Raw genomic sequence first — 24,300 nt, 5'->3', positions numbered from 1 at the left:
TTGCTATTCTAAGTGTTTAATGCTGAAAATGGTGGTGTTTCACAATTCCAGTTGAAAGCCCTGCCTGCTCAGAACCTTCATTGCAAATTTATGAGTATATGATTTTTATGACCATTTGATTAGGAGATTGTGCAACATGCACTTTGCATTATAGATTGTGATTCTAGCTGATGAAACTCCTTGCCAATAGAGCAGTGTTGGGAAATAACTTTATTGCCTAAAGTGGAAATTTCATTGTTTTCACTGACATTTTTCTTCTTGGGTATGAAAATTTCAGCAGGAATAAAAAATACTGCTACTTCATTTTTTCGTAATGGGTGGGCATTTCACCCATCCCAGGACTAGGATTTAAATTTTATCATCCGCACTTAATTGGCCATCTACAAACAACATGGTTGATGTGGCAGTTGCTGTAATGGGATAGAGCAAAGGTTCATGGAGTTTAGTTAATTGTATCCCCTTCCAGACCTACCGGTTGCCTGTGTATCCCTACCAGCTTACAGGTTTAATATTTTATTCCTTTAATGTCCAAGCATTTTACAAAATTTATAAATTATAGTCCATATGTACAACATAAGCAATGTTAAAATAGTAGTATTTGCCAGTAGAAGTGACGTGAGATTTTTAATTTGAACATAAGCGCACGTTTGGAATGATAGTTTGACTCAGGAGTTGCTCACTAAATTGGACACTGAAGTTTAGGACAGGATTTTAGCCCCTGATAGGAGTGAGCACAAGGGTGCAAAAATCTTTTTGGCAGCCTTTGAAGTCCTCCTGCCTGCCTGGCCACAGTGGCAGTCACATGCCCCCTTCATAATCTTGTCCCAGCTATTGAGAGAATTTTCTAATTAAAAGATTTCCTCTAAAGTTAGAGAGATGCTGTCTCAAGACAGAGATATCCTCTCTCTCCCTTACCTGAATTGAAGCTTTGTCTTTCATTGCTGGAGGGCTTTTTATTTGCATGTCCCATGTCCTTAGTTGATAGGCAAACCTGTTCTCTGGCCAATATTTGGTCAGTTCAAGGAAAACTATTGCCAAGTGACTGTGTTTTCCCCACAAAATGCATGATTATGACCTCCATTCAGCTCTAACGTGTGCTCCGCAAACAAAATTCTGCTCTTAATGGCAAGTCTTTGTGCACTGCAGTTCAGTGAACAAAATGCCATATTCTCATGAAAACCTCATTTTTTCACTTCTGTCGAAACTGTCAATGATTCTATATCACCAAAGGCTCAATTATTCCAGTCCCAAACACTACAAACTCCCAGTTGTCCAGAACCCATCGTCAGCACTTGAGGTCAGTGAGCTGGAACAGTTGAGGCTGCTGCTCTGGCAGATCCAGTGAAACCATCCTCCGCTAGTTGTGTCTATTTTTAGAAAACTGTCAGCAGTTGGCGCCTTGGCTCAGTTCTCCAGGCATACAGCCAAGCACATGTGGGTGGTGGTCCCCTCCTGGAAAGAGGGTTGCTTCAGGTAGTTTGGTAGAGTCAGAACTCTCTGTGGATGCCATCAATCTGTCCTAGGAAGTTCAAAGTAAGCAGAACGTTCACTGGTGACCAAAAGGCCTTTTCCCTTGGGTAAACCTATGCCACATGACCTTGCATCTGGGAGAATAGAACAGACAGAGAAAACATCCAATGGGAAGCATCCTTTCTTCATTATGTAACACAAACAATGGAAAAGTAATAAATTGAGGGGAATAAAGTTAAATCTACCATTAGCTGATTTGTCTTGCACAGCCCAGAGAAGTCTTGTGTATCCTCTCCCTCACTTGAACTTGAGTTAAGGTATTTTTAAAAAGTAAAGAGTTTTAGTTTGCATGTAATTTGTCTTGTGCTTGGTTTGGTGTTGGCTGTGTCTAATGACACCATCTATCCTAATTAAAGACATTATTATGTTGATGTTACCAGGGAGTAACAAGACAAAGATCATCCAACACTTTGCCTGGAATTTATAATTAGTCTCACATTCAAAGTGCTGTACATGATTAAGTTTAATGTGTAATTTCATTGAATCATTGTCAGGTAAGGTCTAGTGCCAATGCTCCTGAGTTCTGGTAGTGCGCATTGTCAGTGCTACTGGATTCAAGTAACACACGGTGTCAACATTCCTGAGTTCAGGTTAAAATCATGGCTCTCATCCACATTAACTTTCTGAGCACAACAAGAGCCCTGATAAATTAAGAATTATGTATGATCATCTGAAAACTTCTAACATTTAACCGTATTGTTTAGTCTGCTTCCATTAGATGCATCACCAGATACACAGCTATAAGCTTTTCAAAGTCATTGCTGGTGTGAAAACTTCCAAATAAGCCAATCACATTGATGCTTTATATGTCGCAATCATTATGAGTCTGTTCATTCTGCAAGACACAAGATCAGAGGGCTGTTTAGTCCCTCCAAGCCCAATCTAGCAGTCATTTATTGAGATGGTGGCTGACCTTTGATCATTTAGTTAACAAAAAACTTGTCAATCTCAAGAATTAACAATTGATCCAGCACCACTGGCTGTTTGTAAAAGAAGATTTCAGACTTCTCCAACTGTTGTATGTACAAATGATTCCTAATATTGTAGTATTAGGTTGTTTGAGACTGTAAGGTTTAATGTGGGACTGGGGAAAAATTACCACCCACATTGTGAATTAGAGAGAGTCACGTGGAAGTAGTAGAATGTAGTGGTTAGTCTGGTAGAAGTTGGCTGTAAATATGCATAAAGTTGTGTTATTTATAAACTGTTATTGTTCAACCACACAATGCTCTAAACCTCTTCATGAGATGACATTCAACCTTAGAACAAACGTCACTTCTGAAAGGTTTGGCTCTCATTTTTAATAATGTTCCCCAGATCTAAACTGTTCAACTAACAGAGATAGTTGTCAATCTATTTTCTTTAAGATTTTGAAAATTTCAATCAAATCCTCTTTTAATATTCTAAATTCCAGGGGATTCGAGCCTTTTAAAAGTTTAAAATTTATTTATTAGTCACAAGGTTTACATTAACACTGCAATGAAGTTACTGTGAAATTTTTATACTACTAATTTCACCCATTGAATCAGGAATTGTTCTAGTAATTCTACATTGAAGTCCCTCCAAGGCCAATATATCCTCCTTAAGGTGGTTAGAGAAGGTTGGAAGTCTTCCTTCTCCAATTGTGGTTGAAGACCATTTTCATTTCATGTGCTTACCAATTCCCTTTTGACATCCACAGTTGAATCTACATTCACTACATTACCAGAAAGTGTCTTCTAGCTCCTAAACATTTGCTATGATTTAAAAAAAAAGGTTGGTCTTCATAACACCTTTGGATCTTTCGTCATCACCGTAAACTTGTATTCTTCGTTTCTGCCAACAAGAATAACTGTCTTTCATCTGCTTGGTTTAGACCCTTCAGGATTTTGAACAGTTTTATCAAATCTTATCTTAGCCACTTTCTCTCCAAGGAGAACAACCCCAGCTTCTCCGATCTGTCCACATGACTGAAATCACTCATCCCTGGAAAGTTTCTTGTAAATCTTCTCTGCAAAAGTTTTCACATCCTTCCTAAATTCTGGTGTCCAAGATTGGACACAATACTCCAATTAAGGCTAAACCAGTGTTTTATAAAGGCTCATCAGAACCTCTTTCTTTTTATTCTCTCTGCCTCTGTTTATAAAACTCAGAATCCTATATATCTTTAACTATTTTCTCAATCTGCCCTATCATCTTCAATGATTCGTGCACTTATACTTCTCTTTTTTGCACCCTTTTGTTATATTTTATTTTGTTTTACATTATGTTGCCTTTCTTCATTCTTCCAACCAAAATATACCAGTTTGCATTTCTCTACATTAAATCTGATGTGCTCTGTGTCCATCCATTTCACTAGACTTCGCCCTCTTGATGTCTATTACTATCCTCCTCGATGTTCCCAGCATGTCTTCAGGCGAGACAGAGGAGGAGGCATTGCAGTATTAGTTAAGGAGTCAATTACTGCAGTAAGGAGAGATGATCTCTTGGAGGGAGCATCAAATTAAGCTTTGTGGATAGAGTTTAGGAATAAAAAAGGGACAGCCACATTGTTAGGTGTTTATTATAGATCCCCACATAGGCAGATATTGAGGAGCAAATATGTACTCAGTTTGTGGAGGTGTGTAAAAACAATAACAATAGTGTTATTAGGTGATTACAACTTCCTCAACATTAATAGGGCTATACATAGTGTTAAGGGCTTGGATGGAGTAAATTTCTTGAAATGTGTACAGGAGAATTTTTTAGATCAATATGTCAAGTGTCCAACAAGGGAGGGAGTTGTGCTGAATCTAATTCTGGGGAATGAAGCCAGACAGGTGGTGGTGGGGAAGCATTTTAGTGGTAGCGATCATGTTATGGTACAATTTAAGCTCATTATGGACAAGGAAATAGACAAGCTGTGAGAAAGGTTTTGGATGGGAGAAAGTGGAGCTTAGTAAAATAAGACAGGATCTGGCCAAGGTAGACTGGGAATAGCTACTAATGGGGAAATCTACAGAAAAGCAGTGGGGGGCATTCAAAAAAGAAATCAGGAGGGTGCAAGCCCAGCATGTTCCCTCTAGAGTGATGGGTGGGAATAACTAGCCCAGAGAACCATGGATGACCAGAGATACTGAGGATACAATGAGAAGGAAAAGAAAGGCTTTTAAAAAGTACAAGGGAAGAAAATCAGTGGAAGCATTAGTGAGGTATAGAAAGTGCAGGGTGGAGCTTAAGTAGGCAATTGGGAAAACAAACAGGGGATAGGAGACGGCTCTGGCTGGTAAAAGCAGGGAAAATCCCAAGATAATCTGTAAGTATATCAATTGGAAGTGGCTAACCAGGGAAAAAGTAGGGACCAAGGGGGTGATCTGAGTGTGGAGCCAGAGGACATTGATAGTGTTGAATGAATACTTCACATCCATCTTCACCCAAGAGAATGAGGACAATGGCATGAAATTCAGGAAGAGAGCTGGTGGCATAGTGGTTAGCACTGCTGCCCCACAGCTCCAGGGACCTTAGTTCAATTCTGGTTTCCGGTGACTGTGTGGAGTTTACATGTTCTCCCCATGTCTGCGTGGGGTTACTCCAGGTGCTCCAGTTTCCCCCCACAGTCCAAAAGAGCGGGGTGTTAGCTTGATTGGCCATGCTAAATTGTCCCTTATTGTTAGGGGAATTAGCAGGGTAAATACGTAGAGATTATGGGAATAGGGTCTAGGTGGGATGATTGTTGGTTCAGGATTGATGGGCTGAATGGTCTCCTTCTCTGTAGTGAATGTGTTCTATTTAGTCTGAGGTTCTTGGGAAATTGACATAGGGAAGGACAAGGTATTAGAGGTGTTGGCAGCCTTAAAAGTGGATTATTCTTCAGGCCCAGATGAATTGTGTCCCAGCTTGCTGTGGGATGCATGGGTGGGAGCTTTAGGGACGATTTGAAGAAAAGCTTCTTTAACCAGAGAGTGGTGATAGTCTGGGACGCACTGCCTAGGTGGGTGGTGGAGGAGGGATGCCTCACTCACATCCTTTAAAAACTACCTGGATGAATGTTTGGCATGCCATAATATTCAAGGTTATGAGCCAAGTGCTGACAAGTGTGATTATTGGGCAGGTCAGGACCTTTCATGGGCCAAACAGCCTTTTCTGCACTGTAGTATTCTGAGATTGCAGGGGCTCTGACCTAAATTTTCAATCCCTCTCTGACCATGGGAGAGGTACCAGAAGACTGAAGAACTGCTGATGTGGTTCTCTTATTTAAGAAGAACTGTAGAGATAAACCAGGGAACTACAAACCAGTGAGTCACATATCAGTGGTAGGGAAACTATTGGAGAAATTCCTGAAGGAGAAGTTCCACTTGGTGAGGCAAAGCTTGATCAGGGTTAGTCAGTGTGGCTTCGTCAGAGGGAGGCCATGCCCAGCAAATTTGATTGAATTTTTTTGAGGAGGTGGCCAAGTGTGTTAACAAGGGTAGTGCAGTCGATGTAATTTGTATGGATTTCAGCAAAGCGTTTGACAAGGCCCACATGAGGGGCTTGTAAAGAAGGTTAAATTCACATGGGATACAGGGTAACTTGATAAAAATGGATTCAAAATTGGCTCAGTTGTAGGAGACGGAGCATGATGGCAGAAGGCTTCTTTGATGCTGGAAGCCAGTGTCCAGTGGCATACCATAGGGATCAGTGGACCACCTATTATTTATCATTTATATAAATGACATTGATGACTAAGTAGGGGGTAGGATTAATAAGTTTGCAGATGGCACAGATTGGCCAGGTGGCTAACAGTGAGGCAATGAGTCTTCAGCTACAAGAAGATATAGACAGAATGGTCAAATGGGCTGACAAGTGGCAGATGGAATTTAACCCTGAAAAGTGTGAGGTGACAACACTTTGGAAGGAGTAATTTGACAAGGAAGTACTCAGTGAATGGTAGGACATTAGGAGGTTCTTTGGAACAAAGGGATGTTGGTGTGTTTGCCAACAGATCTTTGAAGGTGGAAGGGTACGTTAGTAGGGTGGTGAGGCACTTGCCTTTACCAATCGAGACATAAGTTACAAAAGCAGGGAAGTCATGTTGGAGTTGTATATAACTTTGGTGAGGCCACAGCTAGAGTAGTGTGTGCAGTTCTGGTCGCCACATTATAGGAAAGATGTGATTGCACTGGAGGGAGTGCAGAAGAGATTCACCAGAATGTTGCTTGTGATGGAACACTAAAGTTATGAAGAGAGGTTGAGTAGCTTGGGTTGATTTCATTGGATCAGAGAAGACTGAGGGGGCGACCTGATTGAGGTGTACAAGATTGAGGGACATAGACAGAATGGATAAAGAGCAGCTGTTCCCTAAGTTGAAAGATTAGGCAGGAGGGGACATTGGCTCAAGGTGAAGTGCAGGAGATTAGGAGAATGTGGGGAAAAACGTTTTTATCCAGAGGATGGTGACTGCCTGGGAGGGTAGGAGAGGCAGGTTGCCTCACGTCATTTAAAAATATGTGGCTGAGCAATTGGCACATCATAACATTCAGAGCTATGTGCCAAGTACTGGCAGATGGGGTTAGGTTGGTATTCAGGTGTTTTTAATGTTTTGGTGTGGACATGGGCCGAAGTGCCTCTTCTGCACTGTATGATCCTATGATATCGAAGTTTTGTGTCATCTCCAAATTTTGGAATTGTACCCCTGCACACCCAAGTCCAAATCATTAACATATATATCAGGAAAAGCACTGGTCCTAGTAATAACCTCTTCTGGAAATCCACACCGTACCTTCCTCCAGTCTGTTTGTTTCTTGTTCTTTAGCCAATTGTGTATTAGTGTTGCCATGATCCTTTTTAATCCCACGGGCTTCAGATTTGTTGGTGACCTTACTATGTGACACTTTATCAAATTCCTTTTGGAAATCCACATTGACCACATTACTTTCATCTCCCTTCTCTGTTGCCTTGTTAAGAAACTAAAATGAAGTTAATTGAAACAGAAAATGCTGGAAAATCTCAGCAGGCCTGACAGCATCTGTGGAGAGAGAATAGAGCTAATTTTTTTTTGTTGTTAATCCAATTCAGTCAAATCAAGTCCAGTTCAGAGTTTCAACAAGTTGAGACATTCGTGACCCAAGCTGGCAAGACAGGGCTTTCACCTCCTGTCTTGGGCTTGATCTACATGACCCAAGCTGATTGGAGTAGGCATTGCACCTCCTCCAAGGCTTGATCTCATTTGCATCTTAGCAAAAAGGCCGAGATGCCGCTTTTAAAAATTGCTTCAAATGATGCTAAAATGTAATGTAATGACTTCAACCAAGTACAGCATGTCGATACTACACTTGATCTTAGCCAAAAGGCTGAGAAGCGAATAGAGCTAATGTTTCGAGTCCAGATGACCCTTCATCAGAACTGAAGACAATAGAAAATAAGGTGATATGTATACTGTTAGGTGAATGGGGGGAATTGACAAAGATGTCATAGACAAAAAGACAAAGGGAACATAAATGGTGGTGATCGTGGCTAAGAGGTTGTGGATAATAGCTCACTAAGAGAGCAGAATGTGTAAATGGCAGAGCAAAGATAAGCAGAGTGTCAAAGGACAGCCTGAGACATGTAACAAATAGCCCTAGAGGAGTGGGGGGGAGGAGGAGACCTTAGTGGGGGAAAAAATGGAAAATGAGATTTTTAAAGTGGAAAAAATGGATGAAATGAAAATAAAAAATGGTCTGTTCAGACTTTCTGGATAAATGTATTGTCCCATTTCTGGTTTCAAAATATTTTATAACAACCCCAACTTGTATTGACACAGCACTTGCCCACTTCCCACTACAATAAAACAGTCCAAAGTGTTTCACAGGAATGCTGCTAAACAAAATTTGACACCGAGCCATGAGACAATAGGACAAAGGACCAAACAACTGGCCAAAGATGCAGGTCTGTAGGAACATCCCAGAGTGGGAGAGATAAGCAGAGATGATGGGTTTAATGTATTGGAATGTCAACGTGATGGATATAGGCATATAGATCACGAAAGACATCATGTCAGGTTGATGAGGCTATTTAATAAACTAAAGCTGATAGAATTTTAGGACTTACCATAAAAGATATAGAAATGCAAAAGATAGCCAACAGTAATACTGAGCAGTTATGAAACACACAACTTCAGTTAGGAGTGTGCACTGTTAGGCTCTATAGTGTAAAAACACACACATTCACCAGGCATGAGAAAATATAGATTGTGGATCTTTCTCATTAGTGGACATTAAGGAATGATGGATATTTTAAATTATGAGACAAAGTAGACAGAAGCAAACTGTTCGGTGGTTGACCAGTCTAGAGTGGGTTGTCCTGGATGCTATTTCATTATCTAAAGAATAAAAAGAGAAAAGGTGGAAATAACATAACATTTCAGATAGCAAATGTAGAGGGAGAAACAAAGTGAATGAGCGTAATCTTTGTAAATAATTTAAGTGTCATCAAAATCTGAAAATGTTTTTTTGGGTGAGTCCAGCATTGCAATCTTCTCACATTCCTGTCAGTTTTTTTGACAGCTGGGAGACATGCACTGGCGGAGATTGGGGTGGCGGAGCTGAAGTATGCCAGTGAAGCCGGCTGCAGAGTGCTTGGGTGCCATTGTGCAAGGTGCTCCGATGAACCAGAGAACCTTCTGCCTCTTGCAGACAGTGGAACCTCCCATCATCTGTGGCATGTGTCTACTACCCTACCCTACCCCCCCCCCCCCCCGGCAATTCTTGCCCCTGCAATTCTCCCCCCTACCCCCAAGCAATGACCACCACTGCACGAAACGGGCCCCTGGCAAAGGGGATCAGGACCATCCTGATGAGTCCACTGGCGGGTCATCTATCCTCCCCCCTCCCCTGTTTTTCCCCTCCCACCATAGGCATTGCCCTAGTCTTTAATGGCCTCTGATCCCCTGGTGTTCCTAAACATACTTTCCATGGGAAGTAAATAGTTGTGTTTGCAACTTACAATATTGCACTCATTACTCACATTTGCTCTCCCCTACATTGAAGGGATCAAACACAGATGGGATGCCTGTTTTGTTACAACTGTAACGTAATGAAGCTCATAAGCTCATGGCACAGCATCTTGTCTTCTGATTTGGCATTTTAAAGCCTTTGTTTTTACTTCTTTTGAGATTGTATCAGAGATGATTTTAAAATATCCTTCAGATTTTTTGTTGCAAATTCAAAACCACCATTTTAATTTTGTGATGCTAATGATTACTAGATACAGCTGGTATAGTTAATGGTTTAGATAAGGTTTACAGAATTTGTACATAGGGTTTGCTGTAAAGTGGGAACTTCTAAGAACATTGATTTTTCTTTTGTTTGTGTTTTAACTTGCCTCTTGCAATTCACTTTGTCTTTTTAATTATGCTTTGTTTTGCAGATGGAAGAACTGGTGGATTCGTGGGATCTTGTCACTTGCTATGATTTCATTTTTTTTCTTAATCATCTACCTGGGACCTATTGTACTCATGCTTGTGGTTAGTAGACTAATTTTATGGAAATAATTTATTTTTACAACTTAAAAATGAATTTATTAAAAACAAAACTTCACTTACAGAAAACCATTAATTCCTGCATTATGGGGTTAAATTTGAATTTCAGGTTTTATTATTGCTAAAACTCACCCGCTATCAATAGGTTAATTTTGCAGTTTTCAGCCAGGTGAATAGAACATAAGTTGTAATCTAGGAACAATTTTATTTGAAACATGAGGAATCCAAATAAATTGTATCTGGTGAGATTCTTTTGAAAGGCTTAATGTGACATCTGGATTGTATTGGAAGTTGAGCATTGTGATGAGGAGAAGAGAAATAAACAAGATAATTGGCAATTAAAAATTATAAAGTTTTAATTTTTTTTCTGAAAATGTTGCTTCTCATTGAAAATCAATTCCAAATTTCCAGGAGCAGTGCTTGTTTTGATTTTGTTATCCCTCATCTTGTTTATCTTAACATTCCACTGCTTACTCTCCTGACTCTTCATCCACCTTCTTTAGCGGTTTGATGATTTAGTTGTACTTGCAATTTAACACTTTGTATTCACTGTGTTTATTCCCCAGTTTTCTCTCAGAGCTCCAACCACTATTTCTACCTTTTTATGATCCATCTATAGTTGATTCTCTTAACTATTCTTCATCTGGATACTTGGAATGAATGGGTTGACTTAATGAAGAAAGGCTGGACAGACTGGACTTGTTTCCACTGGAGTTTAGAAGGGGTGATTTGATTAATCCATGTAAGATTTTGAATGAGCTAGACAAGGTGGATGTGGAAAGGGTGTTTCTTCTTGTGAATGAATCCAGAACTAGAGGGCACTGTTATAAAATTGAGCGTTGCTCTTTTAGAATAGTGATGGGGAGAATTTTTATCAGAGGGTTGAGAGAGTTTGGAACTCTCTGCCTCAGAAGGTAGTGGAGGTGGGGGTCATTGATTATTTTCAAGACAGTGGTAGATAGGTCCTTGTTAGATGAGAGATTTGAACGTTATTGAGAGTGGAATGTGGAATTCTAAACAAGCAGATCACCCAAAATCTCAATGAATCGCAGAGGAGCTGAATGGCCTACTTTTGCTCCTAGTTTGCATGTTCACCTCTTCTTTCAAGACTTTGTCCTGAACAAACCATTCATAATTTCCAACTCCTGTTATTGCCTTGCTGCAGGACACATCTTCACTCCGAACATTTCAAATTTAATAGCATGCCTAACATGAAACTCGTCTCATCATTGTTTGCTGATTTAGCTCAGCCACATTTAGTTTACTGTGCAACATTTTCCTGAGTCAGTGCCAAATTCCTGGAGAGTGAGGAAAACCTGGAGCCAGATTTCCATTTATGCTTTGTACCTTTTATTGTGAATTTCTGCTGAGACGCATTTTCATATCTGCTGAAATACAGAATTCACTGTTTCTCATTACTTACACCTTACACCACTGCACACTTTCACTGGACCCCTGGACTGACTCTGTGTCACATTTAATCATAGTTAAAATCAAGATCATTCCCCCAGCTATCTTGGCATCCATTTTCTGTGATGTGCCTCTCTGGCATTTTAATGTGCAAGTTCTTCTGCAGAGCTGTTTTATTGTCCTACCATCTTCTCAATCCTCTTTCCGTCATTTCCTTGATTCTCACCTATAACATTAAGTGCATTTAAGTTAATATCTTTGTCTTTATCACTGCACTTATCTCTCCTATTCTTCATGATTTTGATCCCCTGTATTTTTTTGATTTTAACTTTCTCTGCATCTTCCACTTTCCTTTGCTGCTTGGTGGCAGCATTATCAGTCACTTTGGCTCCATTCTCTGGAACTTGTTCATTCCATTTCTTCCAGTTCTCCTACTAATAGCTTGACATTTTTGCATTTAAAATTTTCCCTCTGTTAAATGCCTTGAATTCTTTTTGTGTTGTTTTGACTGTTAGATGTTTTGACGCCCGTGGAAATCCATCAGTGTCTATGGGCCAGATTTCTGCTAATGTTCTCAAAACCACAGTCCACAATTCTATCACTGAGAAAGAAGAAGCCACTTGTACAGGAAGTGATTTTTGGGAATGGTGACTGGTGCACAGAAATTGATTTCCCATGATTTGTACCAAAAAATTGTGACTAAGAAAATATTCCATCTGTGAGACATTCTATTTGGCTGTATGTAGCAAGATGTTATTTATTGGTGCAAGCTTACGACCTGAAGGTGATAGCCTGATGAGATCTATTTGTGCAATTACTTTGTGATATGAGACTTTCTGGATCATTATGTTGACTCTGTCTGTTGTAATGGAGCTGAATCAACATCAGTATGCCTTGAGTTTCCTGTTCCTCAGGGCTCTGTTTTGTAACACGTCATGGTGCTGCTCCAAATAGAGTAGTTTCTTTGACATATAGAGTAACTTTGACGAAGGGTCATCTGGACTCGAAATGTCATTCTTGCCTTACAGGTGCTGCCAGACGGACTGAGATTTTGCAATAATTTCTTTTTTGGTTGCAGAGCAGTTTTTTTACTATTTATTGTTAGTTTGATGCTGAATTGATGTTGATGTAAATTGAGCACCAAACTGACATTATAATAGCAGCAATGGGCAAATGTTTCTAATGTCAGCCAATCAATCTTTTTCCCCATCCAATTGAACATTAAGATTTTCAGAATGAAGGCAAAGATTATATGCCTGTTTTGTGTTGTAAATTGATTTTTGGAACAGCAGAACCTGGTTGTTTTAGAAACTAATTTAGGTTGTAAACTAATTTATTTTATTCTCTTTTAGGTTCTTTATGTTCAAATCAAGTGTTTTCATGAGATCATCACTATTGGTTACAGAGTGTATCATTCTTATGAACTGCCTTGGTTCAGAACCTTGAGCTGGTGAGTGTGGTCATACAGATGAAGGGCTTTTTTATTAACTGTGGAGGGGGAGGGGAACAGGGTTGGATGGAACAGGAGACAGAAACTGCAGAACATCCTCATTAAACATGCTCTGTAAACTAGTAAGAGGAAAACCTCACACCATTGATTCTGAGGAAGCCATGAACATAGCATCCAAATGAAAATATATTGAAATGTAACAGTGCATTTTGTATCACAGTTGCTGCTGTTGAGTTAGCATAAATTCTCAGTTTGTTCATAGAAGAAAGTTAAGTTAGAAAGACATAGTAACTTTCCCTGTAAGTAACTTTCTTTTTTTAAAAATAATGTCCAATCTGTATTCTCATCCTTTCAAGTTTAATTTCAAGATTTGGGGCCTTGGTTGATCTTGGTTGGTAGAAAAATAATCGTGTCTCTATTACAGAGTGCATAAAATTTGGGTTCATGCTGTTACTAAATCGCAAAACAGCTGTTAAACCAATCATGAGGTGCCCCAAGCCCCAGCACCTATGGGGGCAACCTGCGGCCAACCCACCCTCTTGCACCCTGGACAGTGGCACACAGTTGTACTCATCTCCTCGCTCTGTCTTGCAACCGTTGTGCTGGAACCACACTTTATAAGAGCAGTAGTGATTTGCGCAGGTGCGATATTGTGCCGGAGAAGTGGGTGCATTTCGGGGGGTTATGGGTCGCACACCGATTTTGCTAATGAGATTGACATGCAGCAAACTCATGATAATCAGCCTCACCCACTTTCTGGATGAGAATGGGCACGAACTTGACTGGAGAAAGGGGTTGGGAGATTTGCAAACTGTTTGGTGTTGGGTGCAAAATGGACTGTACACTATTTTCTGGCATTGACGTGATCTGTCAACGGCGCGGTGAGGTCGGAGTTGCCCCCCCCCCCCCCCCGCGCACGCGCGCACACACTCAAAACAATAACTGTTGGCTAGGAAATGCCATAGAATTAAGCTAGCCTAAGTACGAACACAGGTCCTCATTTAATATCCAACTCCAGCATAGCATCTGCAACAGTGCAGTATTGTGGGTGTGTTACCCTGAAGTGGAACTGCTATTACATGCTAAATAGATTATTCTGTTAAGCGCACTGTTGAATTTCATTACAAACTTCCACATTAAAAGTACATAAAATAAATTCAGGTATGTGATGGTAGTATTTGATGATTGAAAAAGGTTAATAGAATGCACAGCCCATAGAAATGAAAAGGCAGCAATCAGAATAGTGCACCAATAATTAGTATATGGCACAAAGAAATGCTCAGAAATTACAGTGGTAGTGTCATAGCTGAAAGTTAACCGAATGGTTACACATGCCACAATCATTTGCTTATTCAAATTTTAGTTTTGATTTCTTCTCCCTAACCACTGTCCAATCAAACTGTCCAAAGAAGGACAGAGCACAACTTGGTAGGAATGTGTGGGTCTGATTCTAATGCCTGTATGTTAAATTTACATTTTCATTTAGCAGAATCGTAAATTTGTTGTGTCCTATTATTGATGATTAGTGATGCACATTTGGACTGCCACAAAATGGCAAGATTCTGGTTTCTGGTCGTAATTCTCTACTGTAAATTGCTGTTATATTTTTGATGGCAGATCAGATCCTGTCTCATTAGGGATAGAAATAAAATTGGAGGGCTATATCCTGAAGAATGCCATTGCACTTATCCATTTGTTCAGGAGAAAAACTCAATCTTTTTATTTGGATTTGTATTTGATGTGAGGTTTGGCAGCCCAAAATGCAAATCGCTGTCAATCTAGTAGGAGTCATAAAACACAGCTTAATTTTCACACAATGTATGAAATTGTAAAATCAAGCCGGAAACATTACCGAACATAAGGTAACTGAACATCAAACACTAAAATAATGAAACATCATAGATGAAGCATGCTTGTAAATTTATTGTCTAATTTAATTTTTTGGTAGGTACTTTCTTCTCTGTGTAAATTATTTCTTTTATGGAGAAACAGTTGCTGATTATTTTGGTGGCCTGGTGCGAAGGGAAGTGCCACTTCAGTTCCTGGTCCGCTATCATCGCTTCATCTCCTTTGCTATGTATCTAGCAGGTAAGTAAAGGTTTAGTTTACTTGTATATTCAGTGTGTTGTAGGTCTTTCAATTATTTTTGTTGCATGTAGTAAATCCGACTTTGTTTCTTGCGAAGCATAACTTGGGGGAGCTGCTTCCACCAGTTGCAAAAGTGAATTTATGTTTGATAATCCTACATACTTATTTTTTAAATGTCTCCACTCATAGTAGTGCGGATAAGTCGTTGACATTGTTGAGCAGTTCTGCATATTTCCTTCTGATTTCTATTAATATTGGGCTATATTAAGTGGTCTGCAACAAGTCAGAGTAAGAAGTCTCACAACACCAGGTTAAACTCCAGCCAATTTATTTGATAATCCCACAAGCTTTCAGAAACGGTGTTCCTTCGTCAGGTGCGTGGAAGGTTCTGATCAGAGAAGGGCATATAAAGTCACACACAGATTACAGAATACTGATTAGAATGCAAGTCTTTACAGCCAACCTGCTATTCAAGTCTTAAAGATGCAGACAATGTGAGTGGAGATAGCATTAGCATAGGTTAAAGAGATGTGTATTGTCTCCAGACAGGACAGTAAGTGAGATTTTACAAGCCCAGGCAAGTCATGGGGGATACAGATAGTGCGACATGAACCCAAGATCTCGGTTGAGACCATCCTCATGTGTGGAACTTGGCTATCAGTCTCCACTCAGCAACTCTGCATAGTCTTGTGTCATGAAGGCAGCCTTGGAGAACGCTTACCCGAAGATCAGAGACCGCATGCCCGTGACCACTGAAGAGTTCGCCAACAGGAAGGGAATAGTCTTGCCTGGCTTGTGGGATTACTATTAAATAAATTGGTTGGACTTTAATCTGGTGTTGTGAGACTTCTTACTGTGTTTACCCCAGTCCAACACTGGCATCTCTATCACAAGTCAGAGTGCCAGAATATGTGGGAGGTCAATTAACACACGTAAAGAGAAAAGACAGGTTATAATACTTTGGGTTTTTTTAACCTTTATCAAAATTGAATTTTAAAAAAATCATTCTGCTATGGACTTTGTACCCACCCTCTCCCAGACAGAATTTATCCTTGGAATTATTCAATCATGTAGAGTCATAGAGCAATACAACATAGAAATGGGCTCTTCGGCCCAACCAGTCCATGCTTACCATGTTGCCCTCCCAGCTAGTCCAAATTGCCCGTGTTTGGCCCATATCCCTCTAAACTTTACCCGTCCATGTACTTATCCAGATACTTTTTAAATAATGCTATTGAACCGGCCCCAACCACTTTCTCTGGCAGCTCATTCCATATATGCTGTACCTTCGGTGTGAAGAAGTTGCCCCTCAGGGGTCTTTTAAATCTTTCCTCCCTCACCTTAACCTGTGCCCTCTAGTTTTCAATTCCCGTACCTTGGGAAAAAGACTCTTGTGCGTTCATCCTATCTACACCCCTCATAAGGTCACCTACATTCCAAGGAATAAAACCCTAGCCTGGCCAACAGCTTCCTATAACTCAGGCTCACTAATCCTGGCATCACCCTTGTAAATCTTCTTTGCATTCTTTTCAGTTTATCAATATGTTTCCTATAACAGGGTGACCAAAACTGTACACAATACTTCAAGTGTGGCCTCACCAATAACTTATACAATGGTAATATAATGTCCCAGTTCCTATACTCAGTGCCCTAACTGATGAAGGCCAGTGGGCTAAATGCCTTCTTCACCACTCTGTTTACCTTTGATGCAACTTTAAATGAACTAAGTACTTGCAGTCCTAGGTCCCTCTGTTTCTTAACACTCTCCAGGGCCCTATCATTCACTGTATAAGTCCTACCCCTGGTTTTACTTACCAAAATGCAACACTTCACATTTACCTGTACTAAAATCCAGAGAGATCTAGCTAATTGGATTTAAAATTGGCTCAATGTTAGGAAGCAGAGGGTGATGTCGAAGGTTGTTCCTCAGACTAGCCTGCCATCCAGGATCTTGTCAAGGGCCTTGCTAAAGTCCATATGAACACATGTACTGACCTATCCTCATCCACCATCTTGGTAACCTCTTCGAAAAACACTAAAAGATTCGTCAGACATGACTTCCACACATAAAACTGTGCTGACTGTCCCTAATCAGACCTTGACCATCCAAAAGACTGTCCCTCAGAATCCCCCTCCAGTAACTGACCCATCGCTGATGTCGGGCTCACTGGCCTGTAATTCCCTGGTTTGTTTTTGTTAGTAAAAAGTCTGACAACACCAGGTTTAAGTCCAACCGATTTATTTGATAGTAAACTCACTAGCTTTCGAGGTTACCCTCTTCGTCAGGTGAATGGAGAGTTCTGGCCTCAGACAGAGCATATAAAGCACAGACAGTTTACAGATTACTGATTAGAATGCAAATCTTTACACCTAACCTGCTGTTCAAGTCCTAAAGTGGCCGACAATGTGAGTGGAAGGAGCACTGATCACAGGTTAAAGAGATGTGTATTGTCTCCAGACAGTACAGTAAGTTTTTGTTACCCTTCTTAAACAATGGAACAACATTAGCCACCCTCCAGTTTTCTGGAACTTCACCAATGAGATTTGATGATCTCAAGTTGGTCCCTGTAGATACAGCAGTATGAAATTGCTGGGATAGGGAAAGGAAAATTGGTGACGACTTTTGCCTCTTGAAAATAGTTGCATACAACATGGAACAAAGTTATATGGCTTATTGTGTTTGTTTGGATCCTAGCTACACCAACGCACAGCTAATAACATTGTGCTGCTGCCTCCCTCTTGTCCCCCAGTGCACCACTCCATATTTTGTAACAAAATTCAAACAAACGCATGTCCCCAAATGGAAGGTATGACTGAAATAAGGCTCTTAACTATATGCAGGAATTAAATTTTCTTTAAAAAGAAGAGTAATTGTGATCAGAAAATCTGGTCCGGGACTGAGAGTTTCTAATTGGCATTTCCTATGAACTAATACGTTGGGTTTCATTGTCTGCTTACTTTTGGGACAATTCAGCAATTTATTCAACTTTCAGCAGAGGTAGTCAACAGAAATTGAAGTTCGTCTAACCATCAAGCCTTTCATTTGTGTGCATGTGCATTTGTATATTGCGTTAATCCATTTCATTGTTCAGTATTATGTTTTAATAATCTGATAATTGTGGTTAAAAAGAAATCTGAGCTTAACCTTCCATTTGTATTCGAGCTAGTGTACACATGCATTTGTTTGAATTTGTACGTCGGGTTATCAGAATTTTGAGTTCCTTTGTAAGTTAATGCCCTCTAAAACTTTGATTTAATGTATTTTAGTTGACTTCTTTGCATCATGTAGAAGCATTTAAACTCTGGGGCACAATCCCTAAAGTCAAGGATTCCCAAACTAGATTCTGCTAGAGGTCGCCAGGGATTTTGCAGAAGACCAGGCTGGCACATGACCGGGAGTTGTCACACCTGAAATTACAGAGCAATGTTTCAAAATCAGTTGGACCTTTCAGAGCCCGGCCTCTCTGAACATTGCCTGCTGAAAGGCTGACCCATCAATTAACTTATAAATCATGCATATTTTCCAGAAGGCAGGTGTTGGCAATTGCCACCCAGTGTATTGTTTGCCAACAGAATAGGTTCACAAGATCATGAAGATGCCAGCAAATTTTCAACCAATTTGGTCTTGCCCTTCCAGAATCCAATCCCATCCCAACCCAGATTGTTTGAAATCATCTTTTATGTGCATATCATTATTCCAACAGTTTTTGTATCAGTATGTTTAATGAAGTTTTATTTTCAAGTAAGATTTATGCAAATTGTATTTTTAAAAAAACAAATGGTAATTGCAGAGCCACAATTCAATTTAAAGATACCATGTGATTATTGTAAATACTGAACTGAAACTTGATGGATGTGTCACTTTTCTCTTGACTCTAGTATTCAACTCTAAACATAAAAGTTTACTTCAGAATCTTTCCATATAATCTGTTAATTATGCAGGTGTTATGCTTTTTCCACTTCCATTTTTTATGATCTGCTTGTATTGTCCAAAGTTTAATAATAGGCAAAATTGCAGCTATGCGTTTACCAGCTCTGAAATTGCCATACATAACTTCTGAGCAACTTCCAGTGTTACTTTGAAGTTGGTATGTGAAAACAGACCTGGCAGATCCCTTTGCGCTTTATAGTTTGTTTATCTTCCTCTTTGTGTAGAGAAAACACAAACCCCTAATGAGCATCTTCACATGAAAGCGCAATTGCGATTGCAGATTTGCTATTGAAAAGTTACACACAAAGCCATGTTCTAAAATTCCGCAAAGTATTTGTGCTTCAATAGGTTTAAGTTTTGGTTCTGTTTTTGTCTATTGCAGTCACATTGCTGAACAAACAGTTTATGACATAACTGCTGCATTTAAGTTATACAGTTTTGATCTTAGAATTTCTAGGGGGATTGCGAAGAGTGATTTCCATTGCGATTTATGGTCACAAATGGTCAAATAAATAACAACCTTCCCCTTAAACATTCTGAGGGATCAGTAGTATGTATTCTGCTATATGTTCTACGAAGTAAGTAGTGTTATTAAGATTTTAATTACTGAATCATTTCACTTTACAAATGGAGACTTTTTAGGCAGAGTTGCCTTATTAGTTAGGTATTAGGTTAAGATTGGCCAATAATAATGAGTAGTGAAATTGTGGAATTTGCCTGAAAGAGTTGCATGCAATGGTGCATTAGAATAGCTTTCACTATGTATTTTTTGTCATTTATTGAGATGGCTAATATATTTCCTGCTATCATTTTTCAGGCTTCTGCATGTATGTACTGAGTTTAGTGAAGAAACATTACCGACTGCAATTTTACATGGTGTGTATGCAATATTTATCTTGTAGTTATTAACATAAGTAGGAAAATGCTACAAGTTTTAAAAATGTTTTCTGCAGTAAACGACCAACTGCATTGAGCTGGTAGTAGTAGCACAGGGCAAGTCTTGGACTTTGCTTTAAGATAAGCACAGAAGAGTATCTTTCTGCCAACACCAAGACTTGTAGCTAAAATAAGTTGAACCATCTGATCCCTGTTCCTGATAGATGCAGAGTCGCAGCTCAAAAGTACGAGCAATTTAGCCCAAGTTAGTTCTAAAATTCGCAGCCAATTTTAGAGATCATAAGAATCATGTGGAAACGGGAAAGGTTCACTTTGGTACAGTGCTGTCAGCATGCTCTATTAGGTTAAAGCTAAGACATTGTTGAAGAAAACACTGTGTGATTGTATTATATATGCAGTGGTTACGTTTTAGACCTGACTAATTGGAAATTTCTAAAATTTAAATCCAGCAGTAGAAGTCCATTATTAAAGAGAAATGTTCCTTTTTTGAGTCTTTAAAATATGAAAGCAATAGTTATTACTAAATTTCATGATAAAGAAAGCATGAGAATTAAAATTATGATCCCACCTCATAATCCATTTTTATCCTTGTTCTCCGTCAAATGGCAAAATGTGGTGATTCTTGATCTACCTGTGGAAATGCTTCAGTCTGGCACTCTAGTCCAATTTGAAAGGGTTTCATTTTACAAGACTGACATCCTTGATCCCAATGAACACAGAAATTAGCAAAGTAATTTTAGGAATTTGTTCTAAAATTTGCAGCCAATTTTAGAGGTCATAAGAATCATGTGGAAACTGGAAAGGTTCACCTTGATGCAGTGATATCAGCATGCAAATCACTTTTTAGAATCAGAGACCACTGAGAATGATTGAAGTTAGTGGGAGGAGTTCAATCCGTCTCATATGCCTATCTTCTATTGTGAAGTTGTTGGGAGGGGTTAATCCTTGTACATCTGTCTGACATTGTGCAGGTGGATATATATAAAAGGAAGAGAGTGGCTAAAGTAAATGTTGGACCCATAGAAGATGAGAAGGGGGATTTAATAATGGGAAACGAGGAAATGGCCAAGGTCTTAAACAAATTTTTTGTGTCAGTCTTCACGGTAGAGGACACAAATAGCTTACCGAATATTAATGATAGTGGGATGAGGGGGTGAGGTCCTTAAAACGATTACTATTACTAAAGAGGTAGTGCTTGGTAGACTAATGGGACTAAAGGTAGACAAGTCCCTGGGCCCGGATGGAATGCCTCCCAGGGTACTGAAAGAAATGGCAGAAGTAATAGCAGATGCATTCATAGTAATTTATCAAAATTCGCTGGACTCTGGGGAAGTGCCGGCTGATTGGAAAACAGCTAATGATATGCCGCTGTTTAAAAAAGGAAGTAAACAAAAGGTGGGTAGCTACAGGCTGGTTAGCTTCATGTCCGTAGTTGAGAAAATGCTGGAATCCATCATTAAAGAAGTAGTAGCAGGACACCTGGAAAAGAATGGTTTGATCAAGCAGATGCAGCATGGATTCATGAAGGGAAAGTCGTGATTGACGAATTTACTGGATTTTTATGAAGATGTAACGAGTGTGGTTGACAGGGGGAACCGGTGGACATGGTGTTTTTAGATTTCCAGAAGGCGTTCGATAAGGTGCCTCACAAAAGGTTGCTGCAGAAGATTAAGGTACACAGAGTTGGGGGTAAAATGTTGGCGTGGATTGAGGATTGGCTATCTAAGAGGAAGCAGAGAGTTGGCCTATGAAGAGAGACTAAATAGACTGGGTCTGTACTTGTTAGAGTTTAGAAGGCTGAGGGGGGACCTTATAGAGATGTATAAGATAATGAAGGGGATGGATAGGGTAGAGGTAGAGAGATTCTTCTCGCTTAGAAAGGATAGCAGGACTAGAGGGCACAGCCTCAAGATAAAGGGAGGGCAATTTAGATTTAGATTAGTTTAGAGTTGAGGAGGAACTTCTTCACTCAAAGATATGCCCCCTCATGCTAGCCGTCATCATCCGAGGAAAAAGGCTCTCGCTGTCCACCCCATCTAATCCTCTGAGCATCTTGTGTGCCTCTATTAAGTCACCTTTTAACCTTAAAGCAGAACTAGAGGGCACAGCCTCAAAATAAGGGGGGGGATCAGTTTAGAACAGAGTTGAGGAGGAACTTCTTGACTCAAAGGGTGGTGAATCTCTGGAATTCTCTGCCCGTTGAAGTGGTGGAAGCTACCACGCTGAATGTATTTAAGTTTATCATTGATAAACAAGGGAATTAACGGTTATGGGGAGAAAGTAGGAAAGTGGAACTGATCCACTTCAGATCAGCCATGATCTTGTTGAATGGCGGGACAGGCTCAAGGGTCTAGATGGCTACTCCTTTTATTTCTTAAGGTCTTTTGTTCTTATGGAATAAATGGGTGCTTTTCTGGTTGGGAGTTGGTGACTAGTGGCGTGCTGCAGGGATCAGTGCTGGGGCCTCAACTGTTTACCATATACACAGACGATCTGGAGGAGGGGACAGAGTGTCGGGTAACAAAGTTTGCTGATGACACAAAGATGAGTGGGAAAGCAAATTGTTTGGAGGATGCGGAAAGTCTGCAGAGAGGTTTGGATAGGCTGAGTGAATGGGCGATGTTCTGGCAGATGGAGTATAATGTTGACAAGTGAAAGGTTATCCACTTTGGAAGGAACAGTAGTAAAATGGACTATTATTTAAATGGTGAAAAATTACAACATGCCACTGTGCAGATGGACCTGGGGGTCCTTGTGCCTGAATTGCAAAAACTCAGTCTGCAGGTGCAGAGGATGATCAAAAAGGCAAATGGAATGTTGGCCTTTATTATGAGGGGGACGGAGTATAAAAGCAGGGAGGTCTTGCTGCAATTGTACAAGGTACTGGTGAGGCCGCAACTGGAGTACTGTGTGCAATTTTGGTCCCCTTATTTGCGAAAGGATATGTTGGCCTTGGAGGGAGTACAGAGAAGGTTCACCAGGTTAATACTGGAGATGATAAGAGATTGAGGAGATTGGGCCTGTACTCGTTGGAGTTAAGAAGACTGAGGGGTGATCTTATAGAGATGTATAAGATAATGAAGGGGTTAGATAGGGTAGAGGCAGAGAGATCCTTTCCACTTAGAAAGGAAACAAGAACTAGAGGACACAGCCTCAAAATAAGGGGGAGTCAGTTTAGAACGGAGTTGAGGAGGAACAACTTCTCTCGGAGGGTAGTGAATCTCTGGAATTCTCTGCCCATTGAAGTGGTGGAGGCTACCTCGTTGAATATGTTTAAGTCACAGGTAGATAAATTTCTGATCAGTAAGGGAATTAAGGGTTATGGGGAGCAGGCAGGTAAGTGGAACTGAACCACTTTCAGATCAGCCATGATCTTATTGACTGGCGGGGCAGGCTTGAGGGGCTAGATGGCCTAATCCTGCTCCTATTTCTCATGTTCTTATAGGTGAATGGTCGGTTTGAACTTGGTATCCGGGCAACTGGATCACTGAAATTACTGAATGCATACTTGATCTTTATTGCTATTGTGTTGACTGTTAAACCCGTCTAGTCAATTTATGACCTGGTCCTTAACTCATTTGAATCATTGTAAACTGTGAAAAGCAATCAATTTATAAACAAGGAATATTGTGAACCTGTTCATCATTTGAGATGCATGTATCAGTTTAACTGTGGTGAGGGCTTTATTGTAAGGAAGTAACCATGGAGTAAGACCTCATTGGTATCCTGTGCATCCACTTTCATTGGCAGCAAACTGATGCTCTGGACTCCTCATTTTTAAACTCTACATCCTTGTCCTCCTTACCAGATGCAGCTTGTGGCTCCACCCCTTCATTGAGGTTCTTATCCCTTTGCATTGCTAGGTTGTGTGCAGCACACGATGGTGATCTGCTGAATCCTCACTGGGTCATACTGCAGAAAATGCCCAGACTCATCAACGCATCAGAAACAGGCTATCTTGCATTAGGGTGCAGAGGTCACTGATTGTCTCCTTAGAAGTTGTGGGGGAATCTTACCAAAAAATGGCAGAGTGTTGTTTTTAGCGAGGGAAAAACGACGTGTTGCTCCCCAGAGAAACCCACAGGAGGAAGAATCCTCGCAATGTCTACCTTGTTGGTACCTTTTAATCATTTTTATATAGCTCAATTACAAATCTCCTCCTTTAAACTTTAGAGAGTATGGGCCTAAACTGTTCAATCTCCCTTAAGGCAAACCCCACATAGAATCATAGAATCCCTACAGTGCAGGAGGAGGCTATTTAGCCTCTCGAGTCTGCATCATCTCTCCAATAGCACACTTACCCAGGCCTTTTCCCTGTAACCCCCCCCGCTAATTCTCCTAACCTTATACATATTTGGACACCATGAGGCAGTTTAGCATGGCCAATTGACCTAACCTACACATCTTTAGACTGTGGGAAGAAACTAGAGCACCCAAAGGAAACCCACTCAGACACGGAGAGAATGAGCAAACTCCACACAATCAACCAAGGCTGGAATTGAACCTGGGTTCCTGGTGTCATGAAGCAGCAGTGCT

The 24,300-nt window shown here is 40.2% G+C and overlaps 1 protein-coding gene and 1 non-coding gene across 2 annotated transcripts in view; one reads left to right on the top strand and one right to left on the bottom strand.

Annotated features, from left to right (window-relative positions):
* Positions 1 to 24,300, top strand: part of cds1 (CDP-diacylglycerol synthase (phosphatidate cytidylyltransferase) 1) — an 89,332-nt gene that overhangs the window by 37,895 nt on the left and 27,137 nt on the right. Inside the window, exons 3-6 of the mRNA XM_080191147.1 lie at positions 9,877 to 9,973; positions 12,751 to 12,848; positions 14,797 to 14,936; positions 19,685 to 19,743. Coding sequence (XP_080047273.1) covers positions 9,877 to 9,973; positions 12,751 to 12,848; positions 14,797 to 14,936; positions 19,685 to 19,743 — 394 coding nt within the window. The remainder of the gene's footprint in view (positions 1 to 9,876; positions 9,974 to 12,750; positions 12,849 to 14,796; positions 14,937 to 19,684; positions 19,744 to 24,300) is intronic.
* On the bottom strand, positions 7,643 to 7,832 carry LOC145351415 (U2 spliceosomal RNA). Its single transcript, XR_013888396.1, has one exon. It is a non-coding gene; the product is annotated as a U2 spliceosomal RNA (small nuclear RNA).

This window comes from Carcharhinus amblyrhynchos, chromosome 1, assembly GCF_965287045.1.
Source record: "Carcharhinus amblyrhynchos chromosome 1, sCarAmb.v2.hapA, whole genome shotgun sequence".
In the NCBI taxonomy this organism is placed as follows: Eukaryota; Metazoa; Chordata; class Chondrichthyes; order Carcharhiniformes; family Carcharhinidae; genus Carcharhinus; species Carcharhinus amblyrhynchos.
This window is presented reverse-complemented; position numbering and strand designations above follow the sequence as displayed.